Here is a 19104-nt window from a genome sequence, read left to right as displayed (position 1 = left end):
CAGCTAGAGTTGAACGAGGAACATGATGGTTTGGAAGCTGAATGCTTCTGGAACCTATTCGTCCCATTCCCTGTATGCTGTGATAAATTTTAGAGGTGTTAAGCCTGTGTTTATTCCTGCAGTGTGGAAACTAAACATACCCCCTAGGGTGCAGGTATTTCTGTGGTTATTTTCAAACAATAAAATCTTAACTAGGGATAATTTAGCTAAAAGACAGTCAATCCAAGACATGAGATGTTTATTTTGCTCTGAGCTTGAGAGTGTGGAGCATCTATGCTTTGGGTGTGATATTGCTAAAAATGTGTGGGATTTGGTTTCTACTATTATGAAGAAACAGGTTGGACACGATTATGAATCAGTGGCTAGATTGTGGGTTAGTAATGAAGCTAATGGGGCTGTTAATACTCTAACATCTGCTGTCATTTGGAATATGTGGAAAATGAGGAATGAAATCCTTTTTGGTCGACTAATCTGGTCTGGTATGCAGAGTATCTGGCGGAGGATTACACGTCTACTCAAGAAATGGATGCCGTTGTGCAAGGAGCGATGGCAGGAGAAGATAGAAGATTGGTGCGTGGAGCTGGAGAAGAAAGCGCTGGAACTTCCCCAAATCGGATGGCGATGAAAAGGAGGAGGATTGGCACGAAGGTGATCGGTCCACGAACCCCAGAGGCGTGCGGTGATGTCAAGCTGAGAGGCTGATCCAAAAAAGAAAGCAAAAACTGCCCAGCGGAGAAAAAAAAAAGAAAAGAAGAACATGTTCCAGGAACCTTTGCAAGTGCATTTCTTTTCTTAGACCTAAGCTAAAGTGTTGTTTTCAGTTCTGGTTTTGCTGCCTTTAGTGAAACGTTTTTGCCTCCAGGATAGGCTGTAAGGGTCTTAAACTGACGTTTGTAAAAACTTGGTTTCATTTCTGTGAAATGGAACAGGGCAGAGATGCCTTCTATCTAAAAAAAAAATAAACATGCGCTAATCCATTGACTCATATTACTACGTCTATGTGTTTATGGTTGTATGTACTGCGTCCAAATAAACAAAGCTTTGTAATAGGACTGTCCATCTGAGCTAAACTAAGCTTAACCATTCACAACTAATCATCATTGACTTGTCCATTTGTTAAGAGCGTATGCAAGCTGCTAAGTCCTGGTCAATGGGTTGAGAACCCATCGAGAAATTGAAATTGCACTAGGAAGGTGGCGGTGCTGGCAAATTAAGAGTTCAAAAGAGTTCTCATAAAGAAAAGAGTTAACTGGAGTTGACAACAAATATCATAATAATTTTGTTCTTAGAAGATCATCTAAGATACAGTCTGTCGGTAGGACAAATAGTATTTGTAGAAAAGCTCCGTGGAAACAAAGTAAGAGCATTACTCTAGACTTCCAAAAGTCAAATACCATTCTCGAAAAAAGTAAAATAACTCAATATTTTTTTCAAGAAGTCTTCCCTATAGAGAAATCATTTTATCTCACGTTAGTTGCCTTAATGTCGTACCACACCCTGATTCAATCGTGCCACCCTTCTTCATCTCATGAAACACCACATTGATATGGTTAAGAGACTAGGCAAAGTGAACCCAAAAATGTAGGAACGTGTAACTATAACCTCAAAGTTTGTGGACCAAAAGAATGTGTAGACTTAAACAATCAAAGGAATTATATTATATTTCCACCTCAAGAAATAAACATGCATGCATATCTTTCTACTAAAGGCGAACAAAAAAAGTGTACATTTGTAATGATATAAAATACATAAGCTAGGATTTTTAAATCAACCCAAACCATTAAAAACATTGATCCAAATGATAGGAATATACTAGTACAAACCTTACATAATACTCCGTACAATACTCTCACACTAACTACAATCTTAATTACACTATTAATCATTTCCTTTCCACGAAATGAACAATCCACTTTCGGCTCAATGTTTTAAATTAAAGTTTGTTCTTCTCTTATTAACTTCCTCAATTGCAGTTGCCAGCATATATTTTGTGTGATGTATAGGCCTAGACATACATTGAAGGAGGGAACTTCCTCAACCACAAGCACCTTACATACTCGTCTTTGAGCATGAATGGAGCTAGACTAATTCAAAGATACGGTGCAAACCCAATATTTTTTGGAAAACCTTTTCACTACATATGACCATGTATGCAAATATATAATGTATGGTAGCTTTTCTACGTGCAGAACTTGTGAAAAATCGCAAGAAGCAGACTGTGCATGCTTTTCCCCGCTTGGGCCAGCATGTCGCTTTAGAGCTTGGGCCACCACCCGCCATGTACTATCTCCGTTAAAAATAAGTGATATTCTGGATTCACATGTTTTTATACATTAAAACGCACCTAGATACATGTAAATCTAGAAAAATTGTGATACTTATTTTGGAACGGAGGGAGTAGCTTTAAATTTTACTGATGTGCACATGACAAGGCAGAAACTATGAGTAGGTGATAGCAGGACAATTTTTTTTCCCATAGCCTTGATGCTCGTGCCCTCGATCCGTTATCCATTCTTAATACTTGTCAATTTCATACCACTAAAATAAAAGGTTTCAGATTTTCCATAATAGTGAATTGAGAACCAAGGAAATGATAGATGTCATTTTTAGCGTCCAAAATTGAAATGTAGAGGTGGATTGCAATTTCCTGCATATTTTTTTAACGTGACTAATTTATTAGAGACGATGTCGCTGCTATGAACAATTTGTAGTTGTGTTGGTTCAAAAATAGTTTTGAACTACACATATCCAATTGGAAAATCTTGGCTCCACCACTGCCTTTAAGGACACCAACCAGAGACATTACACCTTCATGCCTTGACAACATTAGTGGTGGTATTCCACATATGGATTTGGTGGACCCCTAACATCACCCAATCACATTAAATCCTAATATAATCCAATCTACAATCCATGTGAGAGGGGTAGCGTATTGGATATTAGGAAAAATACACCAAGTCTTAAGTACTTCTAAAGAAAGGGCAGATAAAAGCGGATCAACGCGTTAGAACCAAACATAATTAAGTGGGAATTTAAGATTTGATCCGAAAAATCCACACAAATATGAAAATGCACTGATATCAAAAATATACTCAATGGGGTTAGCTTGAGCAGGCTCCTACCTTCGAAATACTCCTTTCTTATTTTTTCAGGTTTTTTAGAGAAAGTACAATAAATCTTAGTAAGATATCTATAAGGATTAAAATAATATATATGTGTCTAGTTGAAGGAGGGAAAATGAGAGAGAAAAGAAGTGGGCTCTCATGCAATAACCCGCTCTAGCACATGCTCGTAGGCATTTTGTGAGAGTAAAAGGTAAATGACATATTGATAAATTAGTACATTCTTATAGCAAACCATTGTATATGGTGGCTATAGTTGTATAGCCAACAGTCTGCTATACCATTAAAAATGCTTTTAAGCATCACAAAAAAGAATCCTATCACATTATTTAACGCTGAAGAAAGTCCAATTTTCATCCTTGAACAAAGTTCACTTTTTGTCCTAAAAATTAATTTTAGTCTAGAACGAACCTTGAACTCTCCAAATAATTCACTTTCATCCCTTTTCGGTTGTGTTGAGCAAATCGCTGACGTGGAATGATGAAACAGTCAACTAACTTAGTGGAGATTTCGAACCAACATCTTAACGCTTCGTTGCTTGATTTCTTTCTATCCCAATTCACTTGAAGCGTTGCATCACGAAGGCTAGATTGCTTTGCCTATCCAGATCGTCCGGTTTCTCTTCCCTTGCACCATTGACTTAGGCCTTGTTTACTTCTCTCGTATTTTTCTTCCCAATGGGTATGGGGATGGGAGGGGATTTGGTGTTCACCCAATCCCCTCAAATACCCCTCCCCAAAAATACACTAGTATGATGGAGAGTTTTTGATTTAGGCAAAAAATGTGGGGATGGGAGGGAATGGGAGGAGATATCTCGGGATTATGTCGTTCAAAACCGAAGAAGTAAACGGACTAGTGGGGATTTTCCGGGATACGAAATAATCCCCTCCCATCCCCATAAATACCCTAGAAGTAAACAAGGCCTTAAGGTTTTGGCCATCTGTGGTAGATATTTGCTCGGCTCAACCGAAATAAGGACTAAAAATAAATGATCCTGAAAGTTATAGGTTTATTTTAAACCAAACAGAAGATTTGGGAGCAAAATTGAACTATCACTAAAATTCAAGGACCAAAAGTGGACTTTCTTCTTTAACATTTGCTGGAAAAAAACATGTCAATTGTCACACTAGCAGAGAGTGCCCCAGGCCCAGACTCCATGAAGCTTAGCAAAACGAGAGCGGGCCATTCCTTACGATGGACAGACGGTAAGCCCCATTCCTTCTCAAAGCCCATTCGTCATGAGAAACCAAAGCCCAGCCAGAGAACTTCGCGGCGAAGGCACACCAGAAGGCCCAAATAACTTGGCGACGAAGGCAGTCGGCCGGCCCCCTAACCCAACCCAACCCAACAGCCAACGACTTCCACCAGCCGTCGCAGTACGCCACTTCCCTCCGCCCACCACCGCAGAGATCGCCGGCGACGGCGACGAGATGGCGGCGACGGCCCTGGCGGCGTCGGCGGCGGCCAGCCAGTCCCTGAGGAACCGCGAGATCCTGGACGCCGTGGGAACCACCGCGGCGGCTCTCTCGCTCGTCGGCTCCTCCTTCATCGTGCTCTGCTACCTCCTCTTCCGCGAGCTCCGCAAGTTCTCCTTCAAGCTCGTCTACTTCCTCGCCCTCGCGGTGAGACCCTCGCTCGGATCTGTGAGCCTTTAGTTTCCGTTTCCCGGGGCTACTTGAGATGCTGATTGCGTGATCCGGCGTGTGTGCCGTTTGGAATTTGGGGCTCGCGGCGCGATCCGCGAGCAGCCAGCAGTGGTTTGATCTGCAATTACCTAGTGTTGATGCCTCCTGTCGATAGTTCAGCACACAGTATTTTACATTTTCGTACGTTCGAGTTGAAGTAGACGGGGGATCATGACCCATGATGCTTATTTCTGCCATTTCGGACCATGAGAGATTCATATTCCCTGATAGTTTCGTAGCTGTGTCACGAAGCTGTACCTGTCTAGCACTATGATTCGTTTTGATTATTATTAATCAACTTAACGTTTGTCTCATAAAATGATTGGCATCACATGACATGTTGCTATCGACACATGGGCCACTCCAGTTCGGTGAAGCTACGTGCTAGGATATTTTAGACATATATATACTTGAATGTGGAGAAAACTGGCATCCAATAGCTATTTCTTACCTTGTTCATTTGCAAGATATCACATTGCCCCCTGAGCCTACCCTTTTTTGTTGAAACTTGCAACCAATGGGATGATGTGCATCCACCTATTTTTATTTCAGCATAAGAATGTGGAATTCGTTATTAGAAAAATGACATACATTTCCAGTCCGAGTGCTCCGCTGATACTAGTGGAAGCATTTGGTGATGCAAAGTTTCTTTATTCTCGTCATTGCTTGAGCTAATGTATGCTTCAGTTTCTCTGACAATGTTCACTTGAATTGCAGGATATGCTTTGCAGCTTATTCACTATAATGGGGTATGTTGCTGTCTGTATAATTTTATTATACTCTTTGCTGAACATAGTTGTTTCGTATCTTTCTGATTATAACACTGATAAAAAGCCACATAGATTTTATCATGGATAGCCTTACCAGCCTAATAATTTCCTACAAATAACAATATGAGGAATATAAATGCATGTATAGCATTTTTTCTGCTAGAACAAAACAGACTATTCCTTATTCTCTTCCATATTTTACATCTGCTATTTGGCATACACATTGATTGCTGAGTTAGTGATTTTATGGCAGATTAATTTAGTGCATTTGTTCTTTGATGTTGTAGGGGGCCAGCAAATGCATTTTATTGCTTTGCGCATGACTACAGTGCACACTTCTTCTGTGTGGCTTCTTTTCTATGGACAACCACTATAGCATTCACTCTTCACCGCACAGTTGTCAAGCACAAAACTGATGTTGAGGATTTTGGATCCATTTTCCACTTGTATGTATGGGGTATGTGAGTTCACCACTTTGGCCACTTCCCTGTGTTTCTTAGAAATCATGTTCCCAAACTACTTGCAGCGACTTTTCCAACCAGGCAACCTGTTAAAATGCATTCCTTGAAGAGATTACATTTTTGAGAACTTAACTACCATCTATCTGTATTTAATTTGGTTCTCAAAACAAAACATTTCAGACCACATAGCTCTGCAGGGGCTGAGGTGGAACGATTCATGATTTTTCACCAAAAAGGGGTACAGATTCTTATATACGTAGTATATCTGTTTTTTTTTTTTTTTTGACAGAGTAGTATATCTGTCGTTGTGACTGAAGGCCCACCAGATTTCTGGTTCATACATCTTTCACTCTATATGGTCGTTGGCACTGAGACCCTGCGCTAGAAGAGATTTATGTTACTTCAGCAAGCAATTCAACATGCTCACTTGGTTTGATGATCTCTTATGCTTTATTTAAAACCAGACTGAAGTAGAGAATTAAGTAGGGGTGGTATCATGACATCGTCTGGTATTCTACAGCTACTGCTTGTGCCCCTAATTTCCACTAATTAAATGTATCTTAGGTGAAATTCAAATCCATCCGGACCTTGCTCAACAGTCCTTTGTATGATGCTGATCTCAGTCTTGAGTCTTGACAGATGGTCTGATTTCTTAACGAGAAAGAAAGCAGTCCCTCCACAAATAGAGACAATTTTTAAAGGGTTAGTCAACATAAGCTCTCTTTCTTGTCGTGAAAGTTGCCCATCCACCTAGAGTTAGGGACCGGTGTCATACTAAGGACTATGTCAAGCAAGGTCCAAAAGGATGTGAATTCCACACGCAAATGATGCATTCAGTTTAATGGGATTATGGTCACGACTGCTTGTTGTATAACCGAGACGATTGTATGATAACTCCTACTTCAGCTTGGTCTAAAATAAATCATAAGGAAAGTATCATGTATCAACAGACACCAATGAGGAAGAAGGATAAAAGCAACTGAGCATGTTAATTTTGATTGCTGGAGTACCATAATCTTTTCGGGTCCAGTGTTTCAGTAACAACGGCCAAAGATAATGAAAATAGGGATGAGCCAGGAAGCGGGAGAGCCTTCAGTTACAACCATATATGTACCATTTTTTGGGGGAAAAAACCATGGGTATGCAACATATACCCATGAGTCATTCTAGCACTGCCCCTGTAGCTGTTTTTCATGCATCATTCTTTGTCAGTCTTAATATTTATTAGGTTGCTATATCTCATTGCAACATTTATGTATAGCGCACATGTCTACCCCCTTTTTGTGCTGCTTTCAACCTTGCATGTCCTGTATGTCATTACCAGATTCTGTTCTTTGTCCATTCAGATCCTGATGCCTGTGTCTGGTAAACGAGTGTTACTGATTGCATTTTCTGATCTCATATAGTTGGAACCAACCATGTTTAATAACTTTAAAAAACTCGACCCATGGTCACTAGTACCTAGGGTGTTTTTCTAAGAAGCGAGACACCCTGCAGGGTCTGCGCTTGGAACATGGGACTGTCATTTTCTAAGAAGCGAGACACCCTGCAGAGGCTGCGCTTGGAACATGGGAGTGGCAGCTCACATATCTGCTCTGTCTGAATTTACTACTGTAGATGTTTGGGATGATCACTGTGCTCAAATTCAGAAATCTGTTTCTCTTTATTATATTTTCGTCCTAATTCATATTATATGTATATGGTATGCTTTAGACATAGATGATTAGTACATTGCAGATATCCCTTTTAATAGTAGACCATTCCAATAATGTTTTTTATCAGGGATGGCCCTAGTTCAGTTGGCAAGGTTTGTAATTCTTCTTTTTTTGTTTCAACAGGAACTTCACTAGCTACCACTGTATTACGTTCAATAGGAAGTGACTATGGAAGGCCGGGGACCTGGTGTTGGATCCAGCAGGGAAGCATGGGAAAGGTACATTTTTCTCTTTTGTTATGATCTTGTCAATTTGGTTATAGACATTCATGTTGCTTAAACTACGATACATTTGATCATAGTTTACTTATTAGTGATTCCAAGACCAGCCCAAACAGCTATACCTATCTTTCTGAATTTTACTGTTTCCATTTAGCATTCGAACTTCATCAATCATCAGTAGTTGTTATCAAACGGTTTGAACTGCGGCGCACTAATAATCACCATTTATATGTAGTGCTGACATATCTTGCTTGGACTACCTTCAGATTTTCGATGACATTGCAATGTATTGACAATTCATTTGTAGTCTTCACTATTCAGTCCCTGGGATGTAGAAATATTGTCACTGTGTCAGCTTCTTAGCAATTCCTTAACTCTAATGCCCTTTCCTTACAGATCTTACACTTGATTACCTTCTACCTTCCACTTTGGGGTGCCATTCTCTACAATGGGTTTACATACTATCAAGTAAACCGCATGTTGAACAATGCGACTCGGGTATGCACACAGCACACATTCTGTTAACTGTTTTCTCTTGTATATTGGCTATTGAGGCTAGGGTGACCGAGGCTTGTATCGTACTATTGTAGCACTTGCTAGGTTCTGGTCTCTCTGCCTGCATCTTCTGAAAGTTTATTTTAATTTGTAGATGGCTGTTGGCATTAGCGATCGATCAATTCAATCTGACACAAGGGCGGACAAAAAGGTATATACATTATGTATAGACTGATAAATATATTTTGACTGAAAACAGACTGTTCAACATTGTTAGTTCATAAGCTCTTCCTATGTTTTTCTACTTCTTCGCTATAACTGATAAAAATTTACAGCCACTCTTATTGTTAGGAACATGTCATTATGTGTTATCCATTTATTTATCATGCTACTTCACTGTCCTTGATCAGCCTCTTACTATTATTCGGTTCCTTTTCACAGGCATTTAATCGCTGGGGCTATTACCCTCTGATTTTAATTGGTTCATGGTCTTTCGCGACAATCAATCGTCTGTATGACTTTGCTAATCCTGGGCACAAGATATTCTGGCTATCCATTCTTGATATTGGGTTTGCTGGGCTTATGGTGAGTCTTTGGAATCTTTTGTCTTCTATTCCAGGCTAGATGTTTCTAAATTCATATAATTGATCCACATATTTTGTTTTTCAATTCTATTGATCCATACTTCCTGGAGATACTGAACCAATCCATCCACGAATATGTTTTTTCAAGTTCTATTATAGGTCTACCCCAAATGACTGGTGGGCTTGCGTTCCAACCTCTTTATTTCTTGGAGCATGCCCATACAATAGTCTGGTATTCGCTAGTCATTGTAGAACGAAATTAGTTTAATGGAGGATAAAGCCCATCATCAGAACAGGCCTTATTGCGTTTATGAGTTATGCTCCCTCTTGTACTTATATTTGCTGGAATCATACTGTTCATTCGTGCCCACATTATCTACAAAAGAGTTACCATAAGACTAACGGGCCCAGGTCCATGACGTACTCTAACAACCTTACTGCATATTTCTCCAATTTTCATCATTTCCCCGGACTGTGGACTAATGTTCCCCGACACATTTTAGGGCCTTTTTAATTCGATTGCTTATGGTCTCAACTCCTCGGTGCGCAGAGCAATTGCAGAAAGGATGGATGTGTAAGTTGTCTTCTGTAGACCAACTTTTCCGCAACCACATCTTTATTCAGTCCTGTACCATGCACTGTAGTTGGCAGTCACAAAGGATTTTGTTTCCAAAATTTTCCAGGTTTCTACCTGAGCGCATCAAAAGGAGCCTTCCTACTTTGTCAAGATTGAGAAGTCAACAAGAAAATGAGCTGACTTCTCTTATTGTTGAGAGTAATAACAGACATAGTAACGTGGTTAGCACCTAGGAGTTTTCTAGCTTGCTGAGTTTGTTCATATCTTTTGGGCTCTTTCCGAAATGGGTGTATGTAGTGTACCATTGACATCACTGTAGGAGCAGATGCTTAGCACTTAACATTGACCATTTATTTGGCAAATCGGGTTATCCACGGTACATAGAGGTTAGGAGATACAGTTGATAGATACTCCGATGTTTGTCTGTAGCCTGTAGGTAAGTTTGTGAGACTGTCGATCTTCTAACCCCTCGGTCATGTTGTACTTCTTGAGAGCTTGTCTTGTTGATTCCCCGCAACTGACTGCTTGCTGTGCACCTTATGCTCCTGTTTTTTTTTTTTTTTTTTTTTGGAAATTCAGATAGTGTATTCACAACGGTCAGTCATCAGTGGCATATTACAGAACGTAGCGTGAAGGGAGACACGCTATGATTAATGAACTTCTCACGTACTGGACATGTCCCAGGAACATGAGAGCTACAACAGCATCTAAGAAGTAAAGGCTGACTAGTAGTAATTCTCGTGGCTAGCCTAGCGAAGTGGTGAGCAATGAAATTCAAACTTCTAGAGACCTGAAAGAAGCTTGCCGGACTGAAGGAATCTGAAGCAAATATTGACGCAAGCTGAGAATGTTGTTTGCAGTGCAAATATTGACGCAAGCTGAGAATGTTGTTTGCAGTCACAGCTTTGGCCAGAGTAGCACAATCTGTGAAGTAACTTGGTTCCTGAACCTGAAGGATCGAAGCTACAACAACAGAGTAGCACAATCTGTGAAGTAACTTGGTTCCTGAACCTGAAGGATCGAAGCTACAACAACAGCAAGTTGCAATGCGAGCGCTTCTGCGTGTAGAGGTGAAGCTGTCGGCGGGGAGACCGCTGAAACAAAGACGCCATGCTGTTGCGTGTTCTCACCAAGCTTGATGTAGATTCCAATTCCTGCTTGCACCTGCAAGTGATCATGAGGAGCCTTCCAAGCTGCATCTGTGAATATTTTTGGCCCAACAATCATAGATAGATCAGAAATAGAAGGAGCACCCGAGGCTAGTGCCTGGTGATGAGAACTTGGAGTTTGCAGAGAGGGTAAAGTTGACATATGTTCTTGGTCTTTATCTGTCAATGTTGCACACCTCAAGATCGCTTCCACTGCCGCAAACACCTGCAAGGGAGAGTTCACCTTCCTGCCAAAGACAAAGTCGTTCCGAGCTTTCCATATGCACCAAAGAAAAGTGCAAATATTTGAAATAGATGCATATGGGTGACCTGAAGAAAGGATTGCCTGAATGGTATCATGCATAGAAGGAGAAGTATTCACAATCACTTCTTACCTAAGGTGCCAGGGAGCGGCAAACCAAACCGCCTTCGCAAAGGGACAGAGGAAGAACAAGTGCATGTCATCTTCTTCCTGCCCACACCTAGAGCAATCTTTTTCAATGTGAGTAGAGAACCTACCTGCTCTTTTCCTAGTTGGTAGAGCTTTTCGAAGAAGTCTCCAAGCAAAGGTCTGGACTCGAGGAGCAAGGCTTTTGTCTTTCCAGACCTGCATGAGAAGTGCTTTAACCTGAAGATGAACTTCTTTTGGCCTCTGATTCTCTGGCAACAACAAGTTGCTGAAGCAATGTCTGTAAGCACTTTTGCAAGAGAATTCTCCTGTAGGGGTTAACTTCCAACACAGTAAATCTGGCCCGGACGCATCAATTATAGGGGTTTGTATAATCGAGTTTGCAGTTTGAGGAGTAAACAGAGCATTTATAAGGGGAACATTCCAAGTTTTTTGATTAGGCATCCATAAATCTTTAACTACAGCTGGGTAAGCAAAAGGTTGGGGATGAATTATCAGGTTGTCATAAATTGTTTCCCAACCAGAAAACCAGGGTGAGCTCCAAACAGAAATATTGCCTTCTAAAAGCTGGTAAAAAGAAGCAGACATCAAGAGATGCTTTACCTTTAGAATTGTCGACCAGAATGCAGACTTGGGCACATTGGATTTGGCCCTCCAAATTGAAGTGTCTGGATGATACTTTGATTTGAGAATGAGAGCAAGCTGAGTTTCAGGATCTTTGGCTAGTCTCCAAGCTGCCGATAATATGAGTCCTTGGTTTGTTGCCTGCAAGTTTTTGATACCAAGGCCCCCCTCTTGCTTAGGGGTACATATATCAGCCCAAGCCCTAAGGCAAAGGCTTCTGGCATTGTCTTCTTCCTTAACTCCTGTCCACCAAAATCGTCTGATAATAGCCGTGAGTTTGTTAAGAAACTTCTTTGAAAAAAGGATGTTGGACATGTAATAGACAGGAATAGAAGAGAAAACAGATTTTATTAGCTCCAAACGGGCAGCGTGAGACAACTTATTAGCAACATAGGTAGTTAGTTTAGATTTAAATTTTCCATAAATGAAGTTGTAAGCCACAGCTCTATCCTTCGCAGGCAAAATTAAGGGATGGCCAAGATGAATGGTGTTTGTGTCAATATCTGGCACATGGAAAATTTGCCTAATGTCCTGCATAACCTGGTGATTGACCCTTTTGCTGAAAAGAATAGCAGATTTGTTCCAATTTGGCACTTGACCGGAAGCACGACAAAATTGACTAATAATGCGAGACATGGCTGCAGCTTCCTGGATGTTAGCATTGCCACAAACTAATAGATCATCGGCAAATAAGAGTGAGTGGATCGGGGGACAGTCTGGTCCAAGTGAAATACCTGTCAAGTTGTTGTTCTGCATGGCCTCTTCAAGAGCCAAAGAGAGTTCGTTGACTGCAAGCACAAACAGATACGGAGACAAGGGGCAACCCTGCCGCACTCCTCGACTGCTTGTAAAGCGAGCATAAGATTGACCATTGATAATAACAGAAAAAGTTGGCGAGGAAATGCAAGCATGGACTAAATTTATAAAGTGAGCATGAAGCCCTTTACGAGCCAGAGCTGCCGAAATGAAATTCCATTCAAGTCTATCAAATGCCTTAGCAAGATCAATTTTAAGCATAAACGCATGGTTATTCCAAGAGTTCAAAGAAAAAGAATGTGTAATTTCCTGAGCTATGATGATATTGTTGCTAATCCGTCGACCTTCTATAAAAGCTTGTTGGGAAGGATGGATGTAGTCAGGAAGATGTTGTTTAAGCCTATTTGCAAGAGATTTTGAAATGATTTTGTAAATGACGTTGCAAAGACTAATAGGCCGAAAATCAGCGGGCATAACACAAACAAGCTTTTTAGGAATAAGAGCAATATTTGTATCATTGATGTGGGGAGGGAGCACACCTGTCATATAGAAGTTTTGGACTACCGCCACAACATCATCCGCAATCCAACTCCAAGCCGACTTGTAGAAAGCCACGTTGAATCCATCCGGTCCTGGAGATGCATTTCCTCTCATTGCTTTCAGGATTCCCCAAATTTCTTCTTTATCTGGGATCGAGTTTGTGTAATCTCCAACTTCCCTTGCTATTGTAGTGCTTAAGAATGGCCTGTCAGTGTTAGTGGTAGAGGAACGGAAGATACTGCGGAAGTAAGAAACAAATTCCGAAGCAATCTCATCTGGATCATGTAAAGTGTTGCCTTGAGTATCGTTAACAGAGGAGATACGGTTCCGACGTCTACGTTTAAGCACAGCATGATGGAAAAAAGAAGTGTTTCTATCTCCCTGTGTTGCCCAATGTTTTTTTGCCCTTTGTCTATGGAATTCGGTTAATTTTGTCAAGTTCTGATCATACTGGGCCACAAGGTTAGCTTCCAGAGCATGATTCCGTACCTGGATAGGTTGCATCTGTATTTCATGGATCTGATCCTGAATCTTGCTTAGTTGCTGATCAATCGGTTTCTTCTTCCTACACCACTTTTTCAAACTACCTGCAAGGTTAGATGTTCGAGCATGGAATGGCCTATTTGCCGAAGCTAGCCAAGAGGATTTTGCTGTATGATGGTAATCTTCCTCCATAAGCCACCAATTTTCAAACTTGAAGTTCAACTTTGGCTTACCAAAGTGAGAGTTAGTTGAAACCAAAATCGGAGCATGATCACTTAACATAATAGGCAAATTGAAAACATTTGTGTGGGGAAAAACACCACACCACTCCGCGTTGGCAAGACATCTATCTAATCTTTCAAAGACCGGAACAGACGAAAAGCGCTTGTTTGTCCAAGTGTAAGCCGGACCACTATAACCAAGATCAAACAAGCCACATTCTTTAACGTAAGTAGTGAAAGCATGCATGCGAGACTTATTTATATTACTAGAGGTAGTATCTACATCACACATAATGTCATTAAGATCACCCATACAGGCCACTGGTTTGCCAGGATTATCATGCACAAAATTTGAAATGTGGTTCCAGATGAGTCTAGTCTGGCGGTGATGAGGATCGCCATAGACACAAGCCAAAGCAAATTCTAATTTAGTTGCTATATTAACAACCATAGCTAAAATAACATGATGATTCGAGAATTTGACATCAACTCGAACTTCATCCGATCCACAATAGCCAGAGACCGCCCGAAAGTCCATTAGAAGGTACAACAAAACTATCAGCAATATTAAAACGGTTATTGAGCTGGACAGCAGTGCACTTGGAAGATCTAGTTTCAGAGACAAAAATCACCTGCGCTCCTGTCGACGAAATCAACTTGGCAAGGTACTCCATTTTGTTGGATCCATGGAGTTTTCTGCCTTTACCTTGACAGTTCCATCCAATCATCTTCATGGCGCCCATGGCGCCTTGAAGGCTTGTACCGTTGCCCTGCGGAGTTCCTTGTTGTGTTCTCTGTATGTGTCCTGAAGCAATAAGATTCTGCTGCTGGCCAGAACCAAAGATTCGTCCATCGCCTCCTTGCGGGCCAGATGAGATTTGATCCTCTCCCTCCACATGACCTCCTCCTGCCACTGCTTGTACATCCTTGGGGAACTCAGATCGAGGCCTATTGTTGCTGGACTCCCCAAACAGCAGAGTCGATTGAGAGCCTTCTCCAGCACAGATCGGAGGAATACTAGATGAGGCCAGAATTGGAAGGGAATAGCTGTTGGTGATCTGGGGATGGGCTTGGGATTCTCTAAATCGTCGTTGGTCCAGGCGGCAGGATTGGATTTGGCAAATCGCTCGGGGCGATGAGATTGAATTGGAGAGACAGCGCATGGAGATGCAGCGAGACGAGGCAGGGGAGAAGCTGGTGACGCACTGACGCGGAGAAGAGGAGAGGGGAGACGGTGAAGGCTGGAGGCTTGTGGGAGGAGAAGGCAAGAGATGGGGAAGGAGGCATGGAAGATTCTAGAACGGCATGTCGCCAATCGCCATAGAGGACACCAACAGGAGAAGCGGGGACCATCAATTAAGGAGTTAGATGGTACGTGCCATGCTCCTGTAAACTATAGCATTGTTCAGCTTGCAGTTTTTCTCCCTCTGGGTATATGGTTTCACCTTGATACTATCATGTTTTGTGCGTGAACACTCTTTTCACAGATTTGTTATGAACCTTAATATCTTCGGTTCCACTGGCATCCTGCATTCCTGCTGGCTACCGTGCATATGGCTTCACCTTAATATTTCTGCATGCTCGACACTCGCCGCTGCAGCTGTTTGTTGTCCGTCCCTCAGCCAGTTCGCCATGCGCACCTGCACGCTCGCCCGCTTGATTGCACATGCCTGCTCGCCGCCCGAAAACCTTGGCAGCAGCAGCTCGCTATGCTCGCCGGCCATTGCACATGCCTGCTTGCCGCCCCAAAACATCGGCAGCAGCAGCTCGCTGTGCTCGCCGGCAGGCCCGCACACACACCCTCGTGGACTGTTGCGTCGCTGCTGATTGCTTGTGCGTGGCTGCAAAACCTGGGCTGGCTGGGAGTGTGGCTCGCCGCCTCGAGTAGTTTGGCAGCGGCAGCAACAGCTTGCGGCGCTTGCTGGCTGTCCCGCTCGGCCAGCCCTCCGGCGATACGTTGCTGCTGCTGCTAGCTAGTGTGTGTGGCTAGAAAATCTGGGCGGCGTATGCTAGCACAGCTAGCTAGGTGCAGTGCGTGCGCTGCTGCTGCGTTAAAACAAAAAAATAGTAAGACGTCTTGCAATGAACTGAAACTTCTGCGAATTTTTTCATTGAGGTTTCAAGCTACCAAGCCGATTAAAATTTGGTATAATATATTCTCATCTAACAACGGTTTGTGCTATTTTACTGTTGCACAATGTTAAAAGTGGTTCAAACCTTAATAACCAATGGTTAACCATTTCTACCATAGTAACCTAATGGTTAACCTATATTATACTTTAATATAAAATGGTTAAACAGGTTTGAAACCAAAAGATCAATGGTTAACCAAATCCTACTCTGAATTGGACTGGATCCTTGGACAAGCAAGCGAAATATTTACAAAGTTGGGCTCCACATGGCAAAACTCTCATCCCTAGCCCACTATTGCATCCCACCATCCGCGGAGTGCTTTTACTGCACGCTTGGTATAGCCTGGGCTGATTTTGAAGCTCTCTGGAGGTAGACTTCGAGCAACTTTTGGCGGTTTGTTTGGGGTATGAGTTGCATCACTAGGGTCAAAAAAGGTTCCAATGATTGGTTGCCCGTAGCTTAGTCTAAATGGCCTTGCCGATGCAACATTGGATGTCTGGTAACATCCAAGGAACAGTTGCGGTTACCGTTTCTCTCTACTAGACGTTACCATACTATCACCACAATGACATAAAGAAGTTATGACAGTTCATACTGACAGTACCGCAGTTCATAAACAAAGTTCCTAGCTACTATGAATGACAGTTCATAGGCATAGTCCCTAGCTACTACAAATGGAAATTCATAAGCATGGTTTCTAGCTACTATGAATGAGGGTAGTTTATCAAAGGTGGGGGGCTTTCTTCTTCTCAGATGGTGGCATTGCCTCTGTCTTGCCACATTGCATTTGCCCACTCCAGACTCTTGTTCTTCCACGCTTCGTTGTCGCCTTAGTCCACGCCATGGCTAGTCTCAACATCATCAGGCACAACAGTTTCTTGAAAATAGTCATTTTCGCCCCAAACTAAGACCCAGTTGTGAATGATCCAACAATCAAGAACCAACTTCACTTGAGTCTCGTAAGTGCGGAAGGGTTTCTGGTCAAGGACCTTAAACCTATCCTTCAAAACAACAAAAGCTCTCTCGACGGTGACTCTAAGCCTTGAGTGTCTCAAATTGAACAACACCTTAGTACTTTTGGGTCTGTTCCTTGCACTAAATTCGTTGAGATGGTACCTTGTTTTCCTAAATGGTGATAGAATCCTAGGCATGCATGTATATCCAACATCTGCTAGGTAGAACTTGCCATCAAAGATTTTTAACCCATCATGCCTAGACAAGCTGTCAGCCTAATTGCTTGCATCATGAGCAGGACCCTCCTAACCAGCTATAACATATGCAAATTTTAGATCGAAATCCACAACAACTAGGCCACTCTAGCTGGTGTAGTGCCTCCTCCTCTTGAACGCTGAAGACTGTTCTTTGGAAACCCTTACAGTAACATGAGTACAATCAATAGCCTCAGTACAATCGTGTGAAGAAGCCAAGACACGGTCATGTTTCGAACCATAGCACTAGTATGAAGAAATAAAAGAATGTGATAACTGCTGACCCTGAAATATGGCCACCATCTGTAACTGTTCTTGATCCTGGGGTGTGTTCTTGGATGGTGGCTTGATCATTTCGCCTCTGAGCTCTCCAACTACAAACAACACCTGTTGGAAGTAGCGAGAAATAGTTTCCATTGATTGCTAGAATGTGCTATGGATCACTCTAAACCTCTGGGGCTGTGACGCACAACATGAAGAAACATGGCAACTTACTCTTCCACGGAGGTGCTCCCTTAACGTTTTGACAAGTGCATAGAAAGGGTCTCTTGTATCTGAAGCATCTTGGTTGCCTCTACATCATTGCAGTTGTAGATGTTGTTCAGGTTTACCATCTTCTTCTGATCTCTTGGTAACATTGGACCGTAGGTGAGATGAGTGCAATGGCGCGATGCAGAAGCTGGATGTGCTTGCCTTAATCAAATCGATCTACGATTCATCCTAAATCGACGCTACATAATTGTAGGTAAATGGATCTACCACTAGGCCAGAGAGTATAAAAGAAGAGTGTCGCTTACCCCCGCCATGTAGAACGACGGAGAGGAGCTTGGGCCGGAGAAGAAGGAGAGCAGCCTCTATCTTCACTGCACATGGAGAAGCGGGCCTAGTGCTGGTGACCAAGAAGATGAGCTCCTCTACGAGAGACGGTGATGGTACGGTGCAAGAGTAGAAGCAATCTTCTGGAGTGGTAGATCGCCGTCCCCGCCACCGCCGGTCTCTAAAGGGAGGGAAATGGGGATTTTGGGCGGGGCCTAATGGATTGGAGGTAACGATCCCCACTTTGCCGCGTGACACCGTCGGAATGTCACCTTCTCCCGCCATCTCCCGCCGAGCTCCTGCGTACACAGTGTTGTCGATTCTCGTCGCGCCGAGGGCTGGTCCTGGAAAAATTGCCCTGGGAATGTTTTGAGAACCGTATTTGCCATAAGGCTGACCGCTTCCAAAATCCAAACATTAATATATTTTTTCGTTCCCTTACGGCATAGTTGAGGAGCGTGCGAGCAAAAAACCCTCAACAAATAATTTACGGACGGGCGGCTACGAGCGCAAGCCGGCAACAGGCAACGGTCGGGTGCCCAGCCGACAGCCGTCTCCATTCGTCACCTTGAAACAAAACGAAAACGCAGAGCAAACCCGAGACGGCCATGGAAAAGACCCTCCGCACCGTGAGTCGGTTGTGGTTTTGCTCGGCACTTTTCTCTCTCTCTCTCTCTCTAGCTAGCAGGGAGGGACGTAGGCCGTAGGCCGTAGCTGTAGCGGGGGAGGAAAACCATTCGCAACTGCAGCCGGCAGTCGCGCGCATCAGTTCCAGCTAATCCTTCGCTGTAAATTCGCATTTCCATCCTCTCTTTCTCTCTGAAGTAAAGAAAAAAAATGCATTTGCCCAATGATGTGCAGCGGCTGCATCCCCAATTCCTCATTCCTCATGCCTATTAAACGACCCCCCTCCCTGATCCCTTCCCATCCGACCACCATTAATCTCTCACACAAAGCTATTCTTCTCCACTGATCTTCCCACCCCTTGGCACCACTTCCAGACTCTAGCTTCCCAAACCGGCTGTGACAATGGCGGCTTCCCTCCTCTCCGACGCCGCCGCGTTTGCCCTCCGCGTCTCCTTCAGCCGTGCCATGCAGCAACATGCCCCCGCATTCCTCCTCCACGGCCCCGACGC

At 42.9% G+C, this 19104-nt stretch overlaps 1 protein-coding gene across 1 annotated transcript; it reads left to right on the top strand.

The window, feature by feature from the left end:
- The first annotated feature begins 4537 nt into the window (after positions 1-4537).
- Positions 4538-10009, top strand: LOC124670911 (G-protein coupled receptor 1-like). The gene is made up of 9 exons (XM_047207375.1): positions 4538-4744; positions 5525-5556; positions 5865-6034; positions 7877-7971; positions 8371-8472; positions 8624-8680; positions 8911-9054; positions 9557-9627; positions 9737-10009. Exons 1-9 carry the CDS (start codon positions 4553-4555, stop codon positions 9861-9863), a joined length of 990 nt encoding a protein of 329 aa, XP_047063331.1. The 5' UTR covers positions 4538-4552; the 3' UTR covers positions 9864-10009.
- Positions 10010-19104: the final 9095 nt, after the last annotated feature.

The sequence above is a fragment of the Lolium rigidum genome, chromosome 1, assembly GCF_022539505.1.
Source record: "Lolium rigidum isolate FL_2022 chromosome 1, APGP_CSIRO_Lrig_0.1, whole genome shotgun sequence".
Taxonomy (NCBI): Eukaryota; Viridiplantae; Streptophyta; class Magnoliopsida; order Poales; family Poaceae; genus Lolium; species Lolium rigidum.
The sequence above is the reverse complement of the archived record's forward strand: the minus strand, read 5'-3'. Positions and strand labels throughout refer to the sequence as shown.

What these genes read in the sequence shown, in the direction of transcription:
- LOC124670911 (XM_047207375.1), top strand. Translation starts at nt 4,553, where the DNA reads ATGGCGGCGACGGCCCTGGCGGCGTCGGCGGCGGCCAGCCAGTCCCTG. An exon ending in ACACAAGGGCGGACAAAAAG is followed by an intron (nt 8,681 to 8,910) that starts GTATATACATTA and finishes TCCTTTTCACAG; the next exon opens with GCATTTAATCGCTGGGGCTA. An exon ending in TTGGGTTTGCTGGGCTTATG is followed by an intron (nt 9,055 to 9,556) that starts GTGAGTCTTTGG and finishes GACACATTTTAG; the next exon opens with GGCCTTTTTAATTCGATTGC.